This window comes from Mytilus edulis, chromosome 1 (assembly GCF_963676685.1).
Source record: "Mytilus edulis chromosome 1, xbMytEdul2.2, whole genome shotgun sequence".
NCBI classification, from domain to species: domain Eukaryota; kingdom Metazoa; phylum Mollusca; class Bivalvia; order Mytilida; family Mytilidae; genus Mytilus; species Mytilus edulis.
The window spans coordinates 52726630-52745270 of NC_092344.1; the positions used below are offsets into that span (position 1 = coordinate 52726630).

General features: G+C 31.9%; 1 protein-coding gene across 2 annotated transcripts in view; it reads left to right on the top strand.

The window, feature by feature from the left end:
• LOC139513801 (proton myo-inositol cotransporter-like) overlaps positions 1 to 18641 on the top strand; it is a 78564-nt gene that overhangs the window by 57254 nt on the left and 2669 nt on the right. The window contains exon 8 of one of the 2 annotated variants that reach the window (XM_071302618.1): positions 10611 to 10763. The exons of the other annotated variant lie outside the window; for it this stretch is intronic. Coding sequence (XP_071158719.1) covers positions 10611 to 10763 — 153 coding nt within the window. The remainder of the gene's footprint in view (positions 1 to 10610; positions 10764 to 18641) is intronic. 2 annotated transcript variants of the gene reach the window in all.

Sequence of the window (18641 nt, forward strand, 5' to 3'; positions counted from 1 at the left end):
CAACAGAATAAGGGGCCCAAAGGGTCCAAAATTAAACTTTGTTTGATTTCATCAAAATTGAATAATTGGGGTTCTTTGATATGCCGAATCTAACTGTCATGACTGTGTATGTAGATTCTTAACTTTTGGTCCCGTTTTCTAATTGGTCTACATTAAGGTCCAAAAGTTCCAAAATTAAACTTAGTTTGATTTTGACAAAAAATGAATCAGTTAGGTTCTTTGATATGCTGAATCTAAAAATGTACTTAGATTCTTGATTATTGGCCCAGTTTTCAAGTTGGTCCAAATCGGGGTCCAAAATTAAACTTTGTTTGATTTCATCAAAAATTGAATAAATGGGGTTCTTTGATATACCAAATCTAACTGTGTATGTAGATTCTTCATTTTTGGTCCTGTTTTCAAATTGGTCTACACTAAAGTCCAAAGGGTCCAAAATTAAACTTAGTCTGATTTTAACAAAAATTGAAATCTTGGGGTTCTTTGATATGCTGAATCCAAAAATGTACTTAGATTTTTTATTATGGGCCCAGTTTTCAAGTTGGTCCAAAACAGGATCTAAAATTATTATATTAAGTATTGTGCAATAGCAAGTCTTTTCAATTGCACAGTATTGCGCAATGGCAAGAAATATCTAATTGCACAATATTGTGAAATAGCAAATTTTTTTTTAATTAGAGTTATCTTTCTTTGTCCAGAATAGTAAGCAAGAAATATCTAATTGCAAAATATTGTGCTATAGCAAGATTTTTTTTAAATTGGAGTTGTCTTTCTTTGTCCAGAATCAACTTAAATCTTTGTTATATACAATATACAATGTATATTCATTTTTTTTTACCAACTGATAAATTAAAAAAATCTTTACCATTCAGTGATAACAAGCAGTTTTTTTACATCTTAATATTTTATGATGTATTTAAATGAGTAGTTATTGTTGCAAACTCCATTAGAAATTTTAATTGAGATTAGTTTTGGAATAAGGGAAAGGGGGATGTGATTAAAAAAATTGGGTTCAATTTTTCTCATTTGAAATTTCATAAATAAAAAAGAAAATTTCTTCAAACATTTTTTTGAGAGGATTAATATTCAGCAGCATAGTGAATTGCTCTAAGAGAAAAAAAAAAAAATTTAAGTTCATTAGAACACATTCATTCTGTGTCAGAAACCTATGCTGTGTCAACTATTTAATCACAATCCAAATTTAGAGCTGAATCCAGCTTGAATGTTGTGTCCATACTTGCCCCAACTGTTCAGGGTTCAACCTCTGCGGTCGTATAAAGCTACGCCCTGCGGAGCATCTGGTTTAAAAATCAAAATATATGCCTATGTATATCTAATAACAAGACAAAATCCATTTTTCATAAAATTTCATTTAATAATGAACTTTTTAATGGGGAATTCATTCTATTGATACATTTATATTGTTATTGAATTTATGTATGATTCTTATATATATTGACTTCCTATATTTGGCGTCAAATATAAGATTTTTACGATATTTTTAAGGGGGAATGTAGGGATTGAATGGATATCCTGCATTTAAAAAAAAAGAGAGGATCAAACCTGTTTATTTTAAGTTTATTTTACTACCTCTTCTAAATGCAAAATGTACTTCTTCTTTCTTAAAATGTTATACACGTCAGATGAAAAACAAAGGTTACAAAATAACAGGCTGGAAACAACCAGCCGTATAGTTTTTCTGCACTTGTAGTCCTCAGACCTTGACCTGACTACTGGTGCAGAAAAACTATCCGGCAACTGTTGTTATATGGCTGTTTCTTTGTTACCTTTGTATTGTATCTAATACAAAGTTTGTGTTTTATTTTCTGTTTCGTCAAATAACCTTGCTGCCATGGCTATATATAGAAATAGAACATATGTATAAAATGCAGTTTTGAGCTTATATCTCAAGCAATAAAGCATTAAGAGTAATCTGACATTGGGTTGAAGTGTTCCATAGGTGAAGTTCTATCAGCCCTGAAATTTTCAGATGAATGATCTAATAACCCTTGTTGGGTTGCTGCCACTAAATTGGTAAATTAAGGAAATGCAGTTTTTATGCCCCACCTACGATAGTAGAGGGGCATTATGTTTTCTGGTCTGTCCGTCCGTTCGTCCGTCCGTTCGTCCGTCCGTCCGTTCGTCCGTCCGTCCGTCCGTCTGTGCGACCAAAAACAAGCATTTTTGAAGTTTCAGGACAATAACTTATGTTAAATTGTATGGATTTCTCTGACATTGTACCACAAGGTTCCATATTATGAAGGGAAGGCTTGGTGTCAGTTTGGGGTTAATATCCCTGAACATTTAGGAAATAAGGGGCCAACAATGGGCCAAAAAGAAGCATTTTTCTAGTTTACAGATAATAATTTGTGTTTAAGTGTATGGATCTCTCTGAAATTATACTACAATGTTTTATACTACAAAGGAAAGGCTGGAATTGAGTTATGGGGTTCTTGCTCCATGAGGGTTTCAATAAGTGAGGGGCAAAAAAAGTGGCCTAAATAAGTATTTTAGTAGTTTTCAGTCAATAACTTGTGTTTAAGTGCATAAATCTCTCTGAAATTATACCACAAGTTTACATACTACAAAGGTGGTTATAGGGGTTAATGGATCAAATCATTAAGCCACCAGGGGCAAAAAAGGGTGGAAACAAGTTTCTGGTTAAAGGACAATTTAGACAATTTAAAAGCAGTGTTAGAGAGGTAATCAAATTCTAAAAGCAAAAAAAAATAATTTTCAAATTCATTAGTCCACATTTATTCTGTGTCAGAAACCTTTACTGTGTCAACTATTTAATCACAATCCAAATTCAGAGCTGTATCAAGCTGTATCAAGCTTGAACGTTGTGTCCATACTTGCCCCAACTGTTCAGGGTTCGACCTCTGCTGTCGTATAAAGCTGCGCCCTGTGGAGCATCTGGTTTCATAAGGTAGAAGACCTTTGATGCACCATAATTTGTATATAGATTCCTCATGATATCGACTACTTGACCTCTACCTCATTTCATTGTCAAGTTCATACATGCATCACAGAATGGTCTACTATAATTGACATATGGAAGGATTTTAAGGTGTACTTGTCCAACTGACTGATGTTATCTGACCTTCACCTGATTTTCATGGTTAAATGGTCAAAGTTAATTATTAGTGTTTTTGGTCATTTTCAAATATTGTATGTTATAAGTCTACAATATTTGGTGTAAGGAAATGATTTATGAGGTATATATCACACTTCTGGCAGAATAAATTAGACTTTGACCTCATTTTCGCTGTTCTTTGCTCAATGTTAAGTTTTTGTATTTTGGTCGTTTTTATGTCCCACCTACGATAGTAGAGGGGCATTATGTTTTCTGGTCTGTGCGTCCGTTCGTCCGTCTGTCCCGCTTCAGGTTAAAGTTTTTGGTCAAGGTAGTTTTTGATGAAGCTGAAGTCCAATCAACTTCAATCTTAGTATACGTGTTCCTTATGATATGATCTTTCTAAATTTTACAGTCAAGTTAAATTGTTGACCCCAATTTCACGGTCCACTGAACATAGAAAATGAAAGTGTGGGTTTCAGGTTAAAGTTTTTGGTCAAGGTAGTTTTTGATGAAGTTGAAGTCCAATCAACGTGAAACTTAGTACACATGTTCCCTATGGTGTGATCTTTCTAATTTAATGCCAAATTTGATTTTTTTACTCAATTTCACGGTCCATTGAACATGTAAAATAATAGTGCGAGTGGGGCATCCGTGTACTTTGGACACATTCTTGTTTCTTACAATGTCAGCAATAGGTCAATTATTTTTGGTGTATTAAATGATTGAAATGTGTTTGTCTGTATGACAGGTTGCATCTGACCTTGACCTCACTTTCATGGTTAGTTGTTCAGTATAAAGTTTTCATGGTTTGGTATGTCTCTTATATAGACGTTACGCACGTTATTGCGTTAATACTGTATATTCAACAAGTCCACACTGATAAACAGCTATTCTATAAAAATCATAACAGTTAAGATATATAAAACTTATATCCATAGACTAGACAGGTAAATACTATTTCGAAAAAAAGTGCAAATTGTTTTATCATACTTTACTATATAGTCTAAAATAAGGACAACATATTGACGAAACGTCAAAAATATGCGTGTCAGGCGTAACAGACTATATGCATAATAACTTTAGCAGGGGTGTTTGTGTTCTTCAAAATAGTGTTATATCCACAAACATTCGAATGAATGATATGCTTTATATTTAAAGTAATATTACAATATTACTGAATATGCGTTCTGTAACGATCAACGCTATTTTTTGGTAAAAACAAATAGTGGTCATTATGGTCAGATTTTGAAAATGTTAAGTTATCAAAATTTATATGTTTTGAAATATAAGATTATATGATATTTCGTTTGTGTAAATTATGCTCACAAAAGAACATACATAGACCATATCAGAATCGAATTTTTGCAGCACTCACACTTCATATAAAAATGCAATGGCTTCTGGCAAATGTCTTGCAAGATGTCCTATGTCGGATATTGCCGCTTTTTACAAATAAATTGGCATTTGTGACACTATTCATTGAAAAATTAGATTAGTTGCATGCTACATAGTGCCTTTCCGTAATTGTGCTTTAACTTTGCAAAACATAGTTTTTAATAATTTGCGTAGTCAAAACGACTTCGTTTTCAAATTTAAATTCAAATTCAAATATTTATTGTCATATAAACCCTTAACAATAAGTTTGTGACAAATAATATAAACATACACAAAATACATTTAACAAACAAAACCATGAAAACAAAAAAAAAGCAAAAAAGGAAAACAATCTATCTATATCCCCTGTCCTCAGTTCTAATGCCTGTTTAAAATAGGACCCTAAGCTTTCTACTTCTTTTGAGGTTGATGGACAAAGAAGATATTTAATTTTTTCATTGTCTTGCCAGGACATAAAATCTGGCATATGTTTAATTACAGTTCCTACAAAGTTATCTCTTAGTTTAGCTTTTTTTTTGCAGTATAAAATAAAATGGGCTTCATCCTCCATTGTATAACAGGATGTGCATAGTCTTTTTCTCTGGGTATTTTTAAATGTCTTCCTTTTTCTATCATTAAATTATGATCGCTAATTCTTATTAGCTCACATGGCCCGAAGGGCCAAGTGAGCTTATGCCATCACTTGGCGTCCGGGGGTAAAATTGATTATCAGGTCAGGATCTATCTGCCCTGAAATTTTCAGATGAATCGGACAACCCGTAGTTGGGTTGCTGCCCCTGAATTGGAAATTTTGCGGAAATTTTGCTGTTTTTGGTTATTATCATGAATATTATTATAGGTAGAGATAAACTGTAAACAGCAAAAAATGTTCAGCAAAGTATTAAAGACCTAAAAATAAGTCAACATGACTGAAATGGTCAGTTGACCCCTTTAGGAGTTATTGCCCTTTATAGTCAATTTTTAACCATTTTTCATAAATCTTAGTTATCTTTTACAAAAATCTTCTCCTCTGAAACTACTGGGCCAAAATTGAACTAAACTTGGCCACAACCATCATTGGGGTATCTAGTTTGAAAATTGTGTCCGGTGACCTGGCCAACCAACCAAAATGGCCGCCATGGCTAAAAATAGAACATAGGGGTAAAATGCAGTTTTTGGCTTATAACTCAAAAATCAAAGCATTTAGAGCAAATCTGACATGGAGTTAAATTGTTTATCAGGTGAAGATCTATCTGTCCTGAAATTTTCAGATGAATTGAACAACCCATTGTTGGGTTGCTGCCCCTGAATTGGTAATTTTAAGGAAATTTTGCTGTTTTGGTTATTATCTTGAATATTATTATAGATAGAGATAAACTGTACACAGCAAAAATGTTCAGCAAAGTTAGATTTACAAATAAGTCAACATGACCGAAATGGTCAGTTGACCCCTTTAGGAGTTATTGCCCTTTATAGTAAATTTTTAACCATTTTTCGTAAATCTTAGTAATCTTTTACAAAAATCTTCTCCTCTGAAACTACTGGGCCAAATTAATCAAACTTGGCCACAATCATGTTTTGGGTATCTAGTTTAAAATATGTGTCCGGTGACCCGGCCATCCAAACAAGATGGCTGCCACGGCTAAAAGTAGAACATAGTGGTAAAATGTCCAAAACCAAAGCATTAAAATCAAATCTGACTGGTTGAATTGTTTATCAGGTCAAAATCTATCTGCCCTGAAATATTCAGATGGATCGGACGACACGTTGCTAGGTTGCTGCCCCTGAATTGGTAATTTTAAGGAAATTTTGCAGTTTTTAGCTCATCTTTCCTAAAAGGAAATGTGAGCTTTTCTCATCACTTGGCGTCCGCCGTCGTCGTCTGTTGTTAACAATTTTTCAAACATCTTTTCCTCTGAAACTACTGAATGGATTTGGATGAAACTTAACATGATTGTTTCTTAGATTATCCTGCACAAAGTTTGTGCTTCGATTTTTGATCCGTCAAAAAACATGGCCGTCGTTACTTAAAATAGATCATAGGGGTCAAATGCAGTTTTTGGCTTATATCTCAAAAACTCAAGCATTTAAAGCAAATCTGACTGGGGTAAAATTGTTCATTAGGTCAAGATCTATCAGCCCTGAAATTTTCAGATGGATCAATAACCCATTGTTGGGTTGCTGCCACTTAATTGGTAATTTTAAGGAAATTTTGCAGTTTTTGGTCATTATCTTGAATATTATTATAGATAAAGATAAACTGTAAACAGCAAAGATGATCAGCAAAGTAAGATCTACAAATAAGTTAATATGACCAAAATTGTCAATTGACCCCTTTAGGTGTTATTGTCCTTTAATGACAATTTTTCACAATTTGTTCATCATATTTGCTAACTTTAAAAAATCTTCTCCTCTAAAACTACTCAACCAAATTCAACCAAACTTCACTTGAATGATCAGTAGGGTGTATAAAATAAAGTTTGTGTTTTATTTTCTATTTCGTCAAAAAAACATGGCCGAAGGCATTGTTTACCTGGTGAGCGATTCAGGCTCTTGAGAGCCTCTTGTTTTTGTTATCGATGTTACTTCTCTTTTCAAAAGATTTACAGTTTAAGTAGTTTTCCATTTCTAAATTTTGCTTTAAACTTTTATATAAATACAATTTACTTTTTTGATCTATTTTTTCAAATTTTTGTTCAAATATATTTGTGTAGAAATTTAAGAACTGATTTTTTAAGTTGGTTTTTTTAACAAATTTGAGTAATTTTTTCTTTTGTTTCCCTCAAGAATGGACACGTCCATGTTTACCTCTTTCAAAATATTTTTAACATATAGCAACCTGAATTATCTAAACTTTTAGAAAGTAAAAAGGATTCGTATAATAATGGATTAATTTCAGAATTTAGTCATCTTGATAAGTAAAGTATACTTTGAGTTTTCATATGCATCTCTAGTGGCTATCTCCCTAGCTCTGTTCTCGCAGCTATTTTTGATGAAGATTTTCTTGTTCCGAGGATATATTTACAGAAAGACAAATGTAATTTTTCTAAACTTGATTTATCAGTAAAATTTAGGGGGTCTATATTTGTTTTGGAAATATTTGCACGTTTTTCTGCTCTAAATTTTGAAACATAAGTATCCATATAAGTAATTTCTGAATTATAAGTGGCTATTGGTTTAACTATAGAATCAAAAGAAATGAAATGTCTTGCAAGTTTTTCCACTGGACGATTTTCATACGTTTTCAACGTTGTCTATTCGGGGTACGCTATTAATGGTGGAGCATCTGTATATTTCCTCAGACAGAATTTTCTTGATGGTCAGATACTATCAATAAGACCACAAAGTATAAAAAAAAACCCGATGACTTGGGTTGTTCGTTTAGATGAGGTTCTTAATTTGTGAAAAGTTAGTATCATGAGGGGATAAAAAAATCCTCTTTTTCAAATTTTCAAATTTGGGAAGCGTAAAACTTCGATTTTTAAAAATTTCTTTGCGAACGATTCATATGTATAGAACTTGAAAGTGAAAATGAAATTGGGCCTAAAGCGTGCCATTGGCTATATACCTCTCCACATCATACAAAGCTTGTAAATATATGAGATGAATTATAATTAACCTTTTATTTCTGACAATCGTTTCATTTCTTAATCTAATTGTACCGCTATTAGTAAATTGAATTTTATAAGCAAGACCCGTTTAACTTGTAATTCCCGACAAACTTGTTATAGTAAAGCAAAATATATATCTTCCTCCTTTTCGGATCTAAATGGGGAAACATTGCATTTTATTACGTTTTATGTCAATTGGTCTCTGGTAGAGAGTTGTCTCATTGGCACTCATCATACCGTATATATCTTTTCATTCCATGTAGATTTATGCATTACCCAAATACGATATATTTTGTTGTTTGTTGCTTACGTTACTTTCAGTGGGAAATATTTCATCATGCATATTCAGTACAACTAATCATTAAGAAGTATCCATATTAATATGCAAAACAAAAATTACAAGCGAAATAAAAAAACTTATCCCAAATAATCATTAATCGCCGTAAAACGTAAGAAATTGCCGTTACCATTTGAGACGCAATATCGTGCTTAACGTCATACTATAAGCAATATGTCAACTATATTTGTAATTATTTTCATGTGTACATGTCTGTATGGCAGGGTTTACCTGACCTTGACCTCTTTTTCATGATTCCTTGGTCAATATAAAATTTTCATGGTTTGGTCTGTTTCTCGTAAACTACCTATAAACAATAGGTCAACTTTATTTGGTGTTTTGAATGATTGTGAGGTGTTCACTTATTTTCGGCTTTGTTTATCTGACCTTGATCTCATTTTCTTGGATAACGTTTTTGTTGTTAAACTTTATATTTCGTACTATGAAGATTAAATTAATAATTATTAAAACAAGCATGACGTTTTAGGGTGTTCACAGTTGTTACAGAATAACAAAACCTGTATCATGTTTACAACTGGTTTTAGAATAAATATGTTTATTTTGGATGCAAAGACCCCATGAGTGAATGATTATTATAAAAATATGCCACCTAAATCCTCCTCCCAACTTGAATTATCTGACAACAGTATCATAACTATATCCTTTCTGTTTAAGTTTGTTAAAAGGTTTGGTTAGCTTTTGAGGTGAATTTCAACATTTCCTGCGCTTACCATAAAAGATTTGACAAATGTTTGATGTGAAATACCTGAATATATAAAATGTCTGCATGTTGATTTATACTTACGAAAGGTATCCTTGTACCGATGATAAACCTTTGTGTATCAATTTTTCAGTACTACAGAGATTTCTATTGTTAACAACAAATACGCTGTTACATACATTTATACATACAATTTGTGTATCAGATATTGTTTTGATGGGTATTTGCTGATTGAAGTCAAATTGTTACTCTTAAAACAGAAACCAGTCTGAAATAAGTGGTGCAGTTAGTCCCTATTGCAATTCCGATAACTTGACTATATAGAAAATCTCCCTAGTGATAAAAAATGTTATCAAACACCGGTAAACTTCTGTTGCCTTTATTTATCAAGTAAAAAATCAATGGCAGTTATCTCAACAAAGCATGTCCCTTTGATATAGTTTCTTTTGTTTGTTGTTATTATAAATTGACCTAAAATAGTTTGAACATATATATTCAAGATAGTTGCATTCCGAATTTTGAAAAGCCCATTGTAGTATATAGTTTGAACATATATATTTAAGATAGTTGCATTCCGAATTTTTAAAAGCCCATCGTAGTATATTGTAGTCTAGTATATTGTAGTTTTGGTGCTTTGAAACACCAAGGATACATGTTTATGACTAAGATTTTTTTCCTTCATTTTTGAAAATTATGCTATAAATCGTGTCATGACTGAAGCACTTACTACGGATGATTTAATACATCTGAAAAATTAGCAATTAGTACATGTTGATTTGTTCCTCAAACTAGTAATTTCGACCCTGGAAAAAATGGGTTTCTCTCAATATCAATTTGTATTTTGGTGAGCATAATTTGGCAGTGGTACTTGTGAGTGAATCTGCTATGTTTATAGAGACGATAGCTATATATAGTATTATTGAAATTTGGTGGCATTTGGTGTTTTCGTATTCAAAGAAAAATAGGGACCAGCTAAGGACGACTTCCGGGGGCAATATTTTCTCGCTGTGTTAAAGACCCACTATTGGCAATTAGCTTTTAAGTCTGCTCTTTGGTCAGGTTGTTGTCTCTTTGGCATATTCCCCATTTTCATTCTCAATTTTATCAAAATAACACAAAAAGCAAGATTTATCTCTGTGTCAAAAGAAAGTTTATTATTGAAATTTTTTTTTTCTCCAAAAATGTGAGTATTATTATCTTAAGTGACAAACACACTACTGTTTAGCCTACACATCATTTAATATTTTCTAAATATATAGCCTTAACTAACTATATACTTACTTAAAATTGAGAATGGAAATGGGGAATGTGCCAAAGAGACAACAACCCGACCATAGAAAAAAACAACAGCAGAAGGTCACCAACAGGTCTTCAATGTAGCGAGAAATTCCGGCACCCGGAGGCGTCCTTCAACTGGCCCCTTAATACATGTGGGATGTATTATTGTTTAAAAGAGTTATTTTAAGAAGTTAACAATAATTTTTATCTTAGGTATGGGTCCAATGCCATGGACTATCAATTCAGAAATATATCCATTGTGGGCAAGAAGTACATGTACAGCAATTTCTACATCATTCAATTGGATATTTAATCTGACTGTTTCACTGTCATTTTTAACTCTGACTGAACAGATTACTAAGTATGGTGAGTTATTGACTTTTCTTCAATTTTTTTTCTTTTGCTTCTCTGATAACGATGCACATTTAATATTGTATTTTGACCCCACCCTCAAATGTAATCCTGGGTCAAAATGCCTTATTGAAAATTGACCAGGGGTCAAAAGATCAATGAGGTCAATATTATACAACTGCAAACAATTTTGCATTCGTATATTGGTATCATGTTGTTGTCTGTGTTGTCCGAAGACATTTGGTTTCGGTACAATAACTTAAGTAGAAGTAAATAGAAATCTATGAAAGTTAAACGCAAGGTTTATAACCACAAAGGAAAGTTAGGATTGATTTTGGGGGGTCATAGTCCAAACAGTTAAGTTAAACAGCCAAAAAGGGCCCAAATAAGCATTTTTCTAGTTTCCAGACAAGAAATGTTTTGTCTTGAGATGATAAGCTGTCAATTTAGTTTTAGAAGTTACTATTTAAAAAAGTGTTGATTAAGGAATATCTATTTTAATTTTGAATGACATTTTTTATTTTAAGACTTTAATGATGTATTTAAATGGGTAATTAAGGTTGCACACTCCATTGGAAATTTGAATTGAAATTATTATTTTTTTTTTTGGAAAAAGGAGGGGGGAGGTTAAAACAATTCGCAACAGCATAGTGTATTTCACAAAGGCAAAAAATGAATATATATTCTAATCCTACAACCAATTCGAAGTTTTTTTACTCTAGTTATTCTGTCAGAAACTTATTATGTGTCAAACATTTTATTACAATTCAATTTCAGACCTGTATCAAGCGTGAATATTGTGTCGATTTTTGCCCCGACTGTTTAGGGTTGGACTTCTGAGGTCAGCGAAGCAATTTATTCTCTGTTGAATTTGACTCACCCCATGGAATATTGTTTTAAGAGCCAATCTGCCAAATTTTTTTTTATAGTTGTTCCTAGTAATACATCGCTTTAAGTGTAAGAATGCATAGAAATAACAATGCTGTCTATAAAGTGTATGTATAATCTAACTGTTTCAATATGTCTCATTTAGCCTCTTGTCCAAAATGGCTGATTTTGGTCATCTTTCAGAGTCAAAATACTCCAAGACCCGTTTATTATTGTAAAACAACATATCTACTTGCATAGTATAACTATATATACCCAATCAAAAAAAATATTAAGCTCGGCAAATAATGTTGGTGTCTAGTATATGCCACAACAAAATGGGGTAGCCTGCATATTCAAATTTTCTCCAGTTTGCCGTCTAATTTTTATACGCCCGTCAAAATTTTGACGGGACGTATTATGGTATACAAATGTCCGGTGTCCGTCCGTCCGTCTGTCCGTCTGTCTGTCCGGCGTAAACATGTCGCACCGTAACTTGAGAACGACTTATCTAAATTTCATGAAACTTAATATAGTTGTTTTTTATGATGGTCAAATGATCTGTATACTTTTTTGTGAAAATAAGATTTAAACTTTTTGAGTTACGGCACTTTGTAACTAAAACAGGGGTGTGTTTTTTTTCACATGTCGCACCGTATCTCAAAAACGATTCTTGATTATTGCTTAAAACTTTACACACTTCTTAGTTATATTAATCTTAATATCTGTATACTTTTTGGTGATGATTCAAAATTTAAGTTTTGAGTTATTGAGTATTTTGTAAAAAAAGGGGAGGGTTTTTTACATGTCGCGCCGTATCTCAAAAACGATTTATGATTATTGCTTAAAACTTTACACACTTCTTTGTTATATTAATCTAAAAATCTGTATACTTTTTGGTGATGATTCAAAATTTCATTTTTGAGTTATTGAGTATTTTGTAAAAAAGGGGGAGGGGGTTTTTACATGTCGTGCCGTATCTCAAAAGAGATTTATGATTATTGCTTAAAACTTTACACACTTCTTTGTTATATTAATCTAAAGATCTGTATACTTTTTGGTGATGACTCAAAATTTTATTATTGAGTATTTTGTAAAAAAGGGGAGTTTTTTTTTTACATGTCGCGCCGTATCTCAAAAACAATTTATGATTATTGCTTGAAACTGTACACACTTCTTTGTTATATTAATCTAAAGATCTGTATACTTTTTGGTTTGATTCAAAATTTTATTTTAGTGATATTTGTAAAAAGAAAACAGGGTGGGGGGGGGAGGGGGGGGGGGGGGGTTTCACATGTCCCGCCATGTCTCAAAAGCAATAAATGGTAATTGCTTAAAACTTTCTCAGAAACTATTTATGATCATTGCATAAAACTTCCATACAAGACGTCGGGCGTATCATGCGCTCATGGCGCAGCTGTTTATTAACATCTGACATATTATAGGATCAGGACTTATAGATAAGTATAACAACAAATGGAAAAGAATAAATAATGTTTCATTTAATACATTAAGAAAATAATCATACATAAATACAAATTAATCATTACAAATCTAGAGGCTCACAGGAGCCGAAATAGCTTGAATTGACAAATTGTACACCTCAAAACGATAAAAACACATATTTCAAAAGCAATAAATTTAAAATAAGAGGTTAAACAATTCAGAATAAGTTCAGACTGTAAAAATAAGTTTTTCTGACCACTTTTGCAATTTATTCTTATATTATATTGATATAGCTGTCAGATCTTAGCAGAAAACTACGAAAATTTGTAAATTTACTCACTTCAGGGACAATAGCTCATAGATGTTACGTCCCCATTTTTCAGAAAATTTTTGGGTAGTTAGATCTTGTCATTTTGATAGTTTTTACAATATATATACATATATGTATGATACTTCTTCTAAAGTTAACAAAATAATGGTTTAAAAGAGAAAACTGTAAACAGTTGCAATATAGAGATGATTTTTAACAGACACTAAGAGATGGACTTTTTTATGGCCCTTTGAGCCTAGTATGCTAAAAAGGTAATATTTGCCAGGTACCTATATATCTATGTTGCTGCAATGTGGTCAATACAAACATGAAAATCATAAATGCATCTTAAACTAGATGTGTGAAAGCGACACGAATGGCCCCGTCTCAAAAATTTGAAAATCTGCAATTTCAATAACACATGTGGACAAAAACATCATGGTTGTCTCACATATCGAAAATCAGCTCTACATCTGGAGGCATATAGAAAAATGTCCATATGACTGTGATTTTCAACAATTTTCAAAGTTTTAAACCCTTAATTCTGGCAAAAATTACACAGCGGAAGGAAACTTACTTTAGATCTGTAACTCATCATGGTTAGCTCACATACCAAAAACCAGCCCAAAATCTGAAAGCATTTAGAAAAAAGGTCCATATAACTGTGATTTTCAAAAATTTATCAAATTCCAAAGCCCAAAAATACAGCAAATATTAGAGTAGCAGGACGAAACTGAAACTTGATCTTTAACTCAAGATGAGTAACTCACATACCAAAAATCGGTCCAATATCTGAAAGTGTTTAGAAAAAAAGTGTGTATAAATGTGATTTTCAACAATTTATCAAAGTTCATAGCCCGTAATTTCAATAAAAATTAGCGGAGCGGAACAAAACTTAAACTTGATCTGTTTCTCATCATGGTCAACTTCAATACCAAAAAGCAGGCCAATATCTTAAGGTGTTTAGAAAAAAACTCTGTATAATGGTTTGTTTCGGAATGATGGAATTACGGAATTTCAGAATTTCGGACAAGGGTAAAACTATATGGCACCGACAACTTTGTTGCGGGGCCATGAAAATCCCATAACTAGACGAAAAACAAATTACTAAGTCTATATATACTAGTGCACAATTTATAAAGAATTTTAAATGAAAATGGATAGCTGTTAAGATAACTGTCATGACTGTACCTATGAGGCTCTACATCACATCCTGAGAAATAACAAAATTTAAAATAAGTCATATGAATCTTCAAATTTCAATAAAGTTAAATGTGTTTTTTATACTTGAACAGCAAGGTTTTACTATAAAAACAAGTGTACATTAACTTTCTTGAAAAAGAAAATCAATAACATTAAAATATTCATAAATGATGAACTATTATTTTTTGAGACATCGTCCCATGGAAGATTTAAGTGGTGTTTAAAGATGCAAAGTTTCTGTTGCTTGTTTGGTTGGTTGAAATTGTCTCTGTCAGCAGCATTAACAGTCTTCCAATCTGATGTTGACTGCTGTAAAAGTTCAGTTAACTGTGAGTCTAGATTTGAAAACCACAAAACATACATATAGATCAGGCTGTTAGCTTTCATATTTTTTCATTTTCTAATTTTTGGCCTTTTATGGCTGAATAGATAGTATTGGTCTTGTACGTTGTTGAAGGCCATATGGCATTTAAAGACCTATAGCTTTACTTGTATGTCATTTGTTCTCATTTGCAATCATACCACATTTTTTTCATATTTCTAATGTTCATTTACATGTATACCACTAACAGGAAATAAAGATGACAACTCTTTTTTTTTGCCATCCTTGGTGGCCATCTTGAAAATGTTTGACATCAGATAATCACCCACATATTGTGCTAATCTTTTCAAATTTTAGCACAATATGTTTCATTTAAAAAGATAACACCAGTTATCTCAGTAAAGGACAAATTTTGTGGAAGATGAAGAAAAAATGCAAGTTTGAACAAAATATTCAAGCATCTGAATTTGTAATGGGATTAAATATTTGAAAAATAATATGGTTTCTAACACAGAATTAATATGGAACATGTAAAAAGATGTAGTTTAATAGATTCAGCATAAAATCAAATTTAGATTTCAAAAGATGTTAAATTTTGGACCCTTTAAACTTCAATGTAAATAAATTTCATAACATTGCCCAACAAGAATGTGTCCATAGTACACGGATGCCCCACTCACACTATCATTTTCTGTGTTTAGTGGACTGTGAAATTTGGGTAAAACTCTAATTTGGCATTTAAATTAGAAAGATCATTTCATAGGGCACATGTGTACTGAGTTTCAAGTTGATTGGTCTTCAACTTCATCAAAAACTACCTTGACCAAAAACTTTAACCTGAAGCGGGAGGAACAGACGGAAGGACAGACGGTTGGAAGGACGAACGACTGGACACACAGACCAATAAACATAATGCCCCTCTTTTATCATAGGTGGGGCATAAAAACTAAATACAGGTTGGATTCAGCATATATATAAATTTATTGTTAAAATCAAACACTGTTAACATGGTTAAAGTGTGGACCCTGACCGTTTTAACTAACCTGAAAACTAGGACCAAAATCATAAATCTAAGTTAAAGTACATATTTACAAATGCATATTCAGGATATTTGATTATTTCTGTATATCAAAAAAAAACTAAATATAAAGGAGTTCAATTTTTGTTTACATGTATATTAAACTAAGTTAAAATTTGGATCCTTTGGACCTTAAAATGTGGATAAATTCGAAAACTAGACCAAAATTAAAAATCTAAATATTTAACATTGGCATTTTGTTTATGAAAGAACCTCAAGAATTCAATTTTTGTAGAGAATGTTTTTTTTTAACCATTTTTGAAATCAACGTGAAACAATTTAAAATGGGGTCATTGATACATCTTGAATTTAAATACATTGTTCAATTTAGCATTTTAAAGAACCCAAATAATGTATCTATTTTAATTTGTTCTTGTCCTAAACCATTTGTGTAAACATGCATGAACTATTTGCCATTGGACGTAATTAACCAACAACCAATCAATAAATCAAACAGGTGAAATATCTTCAAAAGTATCAATAAAAATCTCCCCCTTCTTTATATTTAAAATGGAATGTACAATGTATGAACAGTTCATTAGTCATTGTAAGTTATTGAATGGAAAGTATAGGAGCCGCCCTACATTTACTATTAGTACTACAAATTAAATTAGTAAAGTAATTTTTCAATGGGAAAACCAAGTTAACAAAGACATGTTCAATTAAACTGATGTATAACATGTATAATTAGTATATAGGTGATTACATATACTTTTTATGATTACCATATTTTACAAACAGTTAAATTAATATATAAGTTAATAATATCTTACCAGTATCTTGTTCTATACACGACCTGGCTATTGTCACTTTCACAAAAAATCACCAGCATTGCTTGCATCAATTATAGCCCTACAAAAAAGTGTTAAAACTATAAAATAATTCTTCAATTTTGTATCACCGGAAATGTAGGGTAGTGTAGCATCACTGTGCATGTATTTTTTGTTTCTTTTAAAAAGGGCTCTATAAGTAATCTACATACATTACATACATGTACATCAATGTACATGTAAGGTCATAAAATAGAACTTTACAAAAGTTTGCAATGCTTTCGATGTTTTAGTCTCCATGGCCTACATTGTATAATAGATCATTAAACAAGATTATTCTCTGGATAAAGTTGTCTAGTGTTACATGTACACTATGTTGTATGTACATGTAAAACATGTTTTGGAATGAGGCTTTACCACGAGATAAAGGCTTTCTTAGTAAACAAAGAGCTGAACATGTACAACTTCCATTAAAAACTTAAAATATAACTTAGGGTAAGGAATAAAAAAATGTTGCATGGATTTATTATTGCGATTTTATAATTTAAGATAGAAATGTGATTTTAACTTTTGCGATATTCAGAAATATCCTGTTTGATTCATATAAAAAAATCTCAAAATGTGAGTTTTAATTATTGCAACTATACATGCTATAACCCTTTTGCATTTTACGCAATAATAAAAATATTGCAATAATTTATGAATTTACAGTATATTTGTTTGCACTTGGCTATAGGAAATAAATAAGATGTCCTAGAAACAGGTCAGGTGTAAAAGAATATTCACATGCCCTTTCAACCCTCTCCCCCCTTTTTTTTTAATCTGGCTAATGTATCAGATGTTGGTCCCCTAATTTCAGATTGACTATATAAGGAACTAATAAAAATTGATTGTTAGAGTTGTACCTGTTCCTAGTGGAATAACTCGTCCTGTATACAGCCTGTCACGAATTGGTGAAGATCCTTGGTCAGCTTTGACTTTGCTGGAAGACGGTTGGACGGGATGTTGACATCTTGCTTGACTTTAATGTCAATGAATTCCATAAAAGTCCCTGTACTTCAAGCATATTCTAACACGTCCAAGACGAGATGATATAAACCACTCCTCGTCTTATATAAAATAAGGAGTCCTGTTGGAAATTCTACACCATAGTTTTCAGTATTTTTCAGACTTCTGAGATGAATGGTAGTCTGTATCTGTACGAATATATTTGGTTACCAATGCTAGTTACCAATGCTGGTTTCAATACAACGGTCGAGAGAGTGTCTTATTTATTTATAATGCGCCAGACAGTTTTAACACTCTAAATATCAATTTTGGTGCAACCAGATGCAATGTCTTCAAGGTGGTTCCACTCGCTCACTTTATTTTACTAAAACTGATTTTGGAATGTTTTTGTTTTGCTAGTTGAAATGTAAGAACACCTTTTCAGTTGTTTTTCCATTCAATATTTATCCTGTTTATTCACTAGATTATGATTATTGTCTGGTAAATTATTGTCATGATTGGGAGTAATTATTCTTTTTGGAAATGCTATTTTGGTCTTTAGTGCATTCAGATTTCTTAAATAGTTTGTAATATGTAAATGCATAATGCTGGGATAGCCTAAATAATCCTCCAAGATTATTAAAGTCGCAAACTTCGGTGTAAACTTTGTCTGCCAAATCCATCACTGGGAGCTGACATGTTTGATATTTTACCCAAGGGAGATAAGTCAATGGAAGAGCATAAAAGATGGACTCCCTGGTTTTAGACAATTTATTGATTTTTGCACTTGCAGTACAAAAACGTCTTATTTAATTTTTTAGACAAATTTATTTTACCTTTTTGAATGATTTTATGAGCCATTTCATTACAATTGTATTTAGAATTTAATTAAAATCAAAATCAAAATATG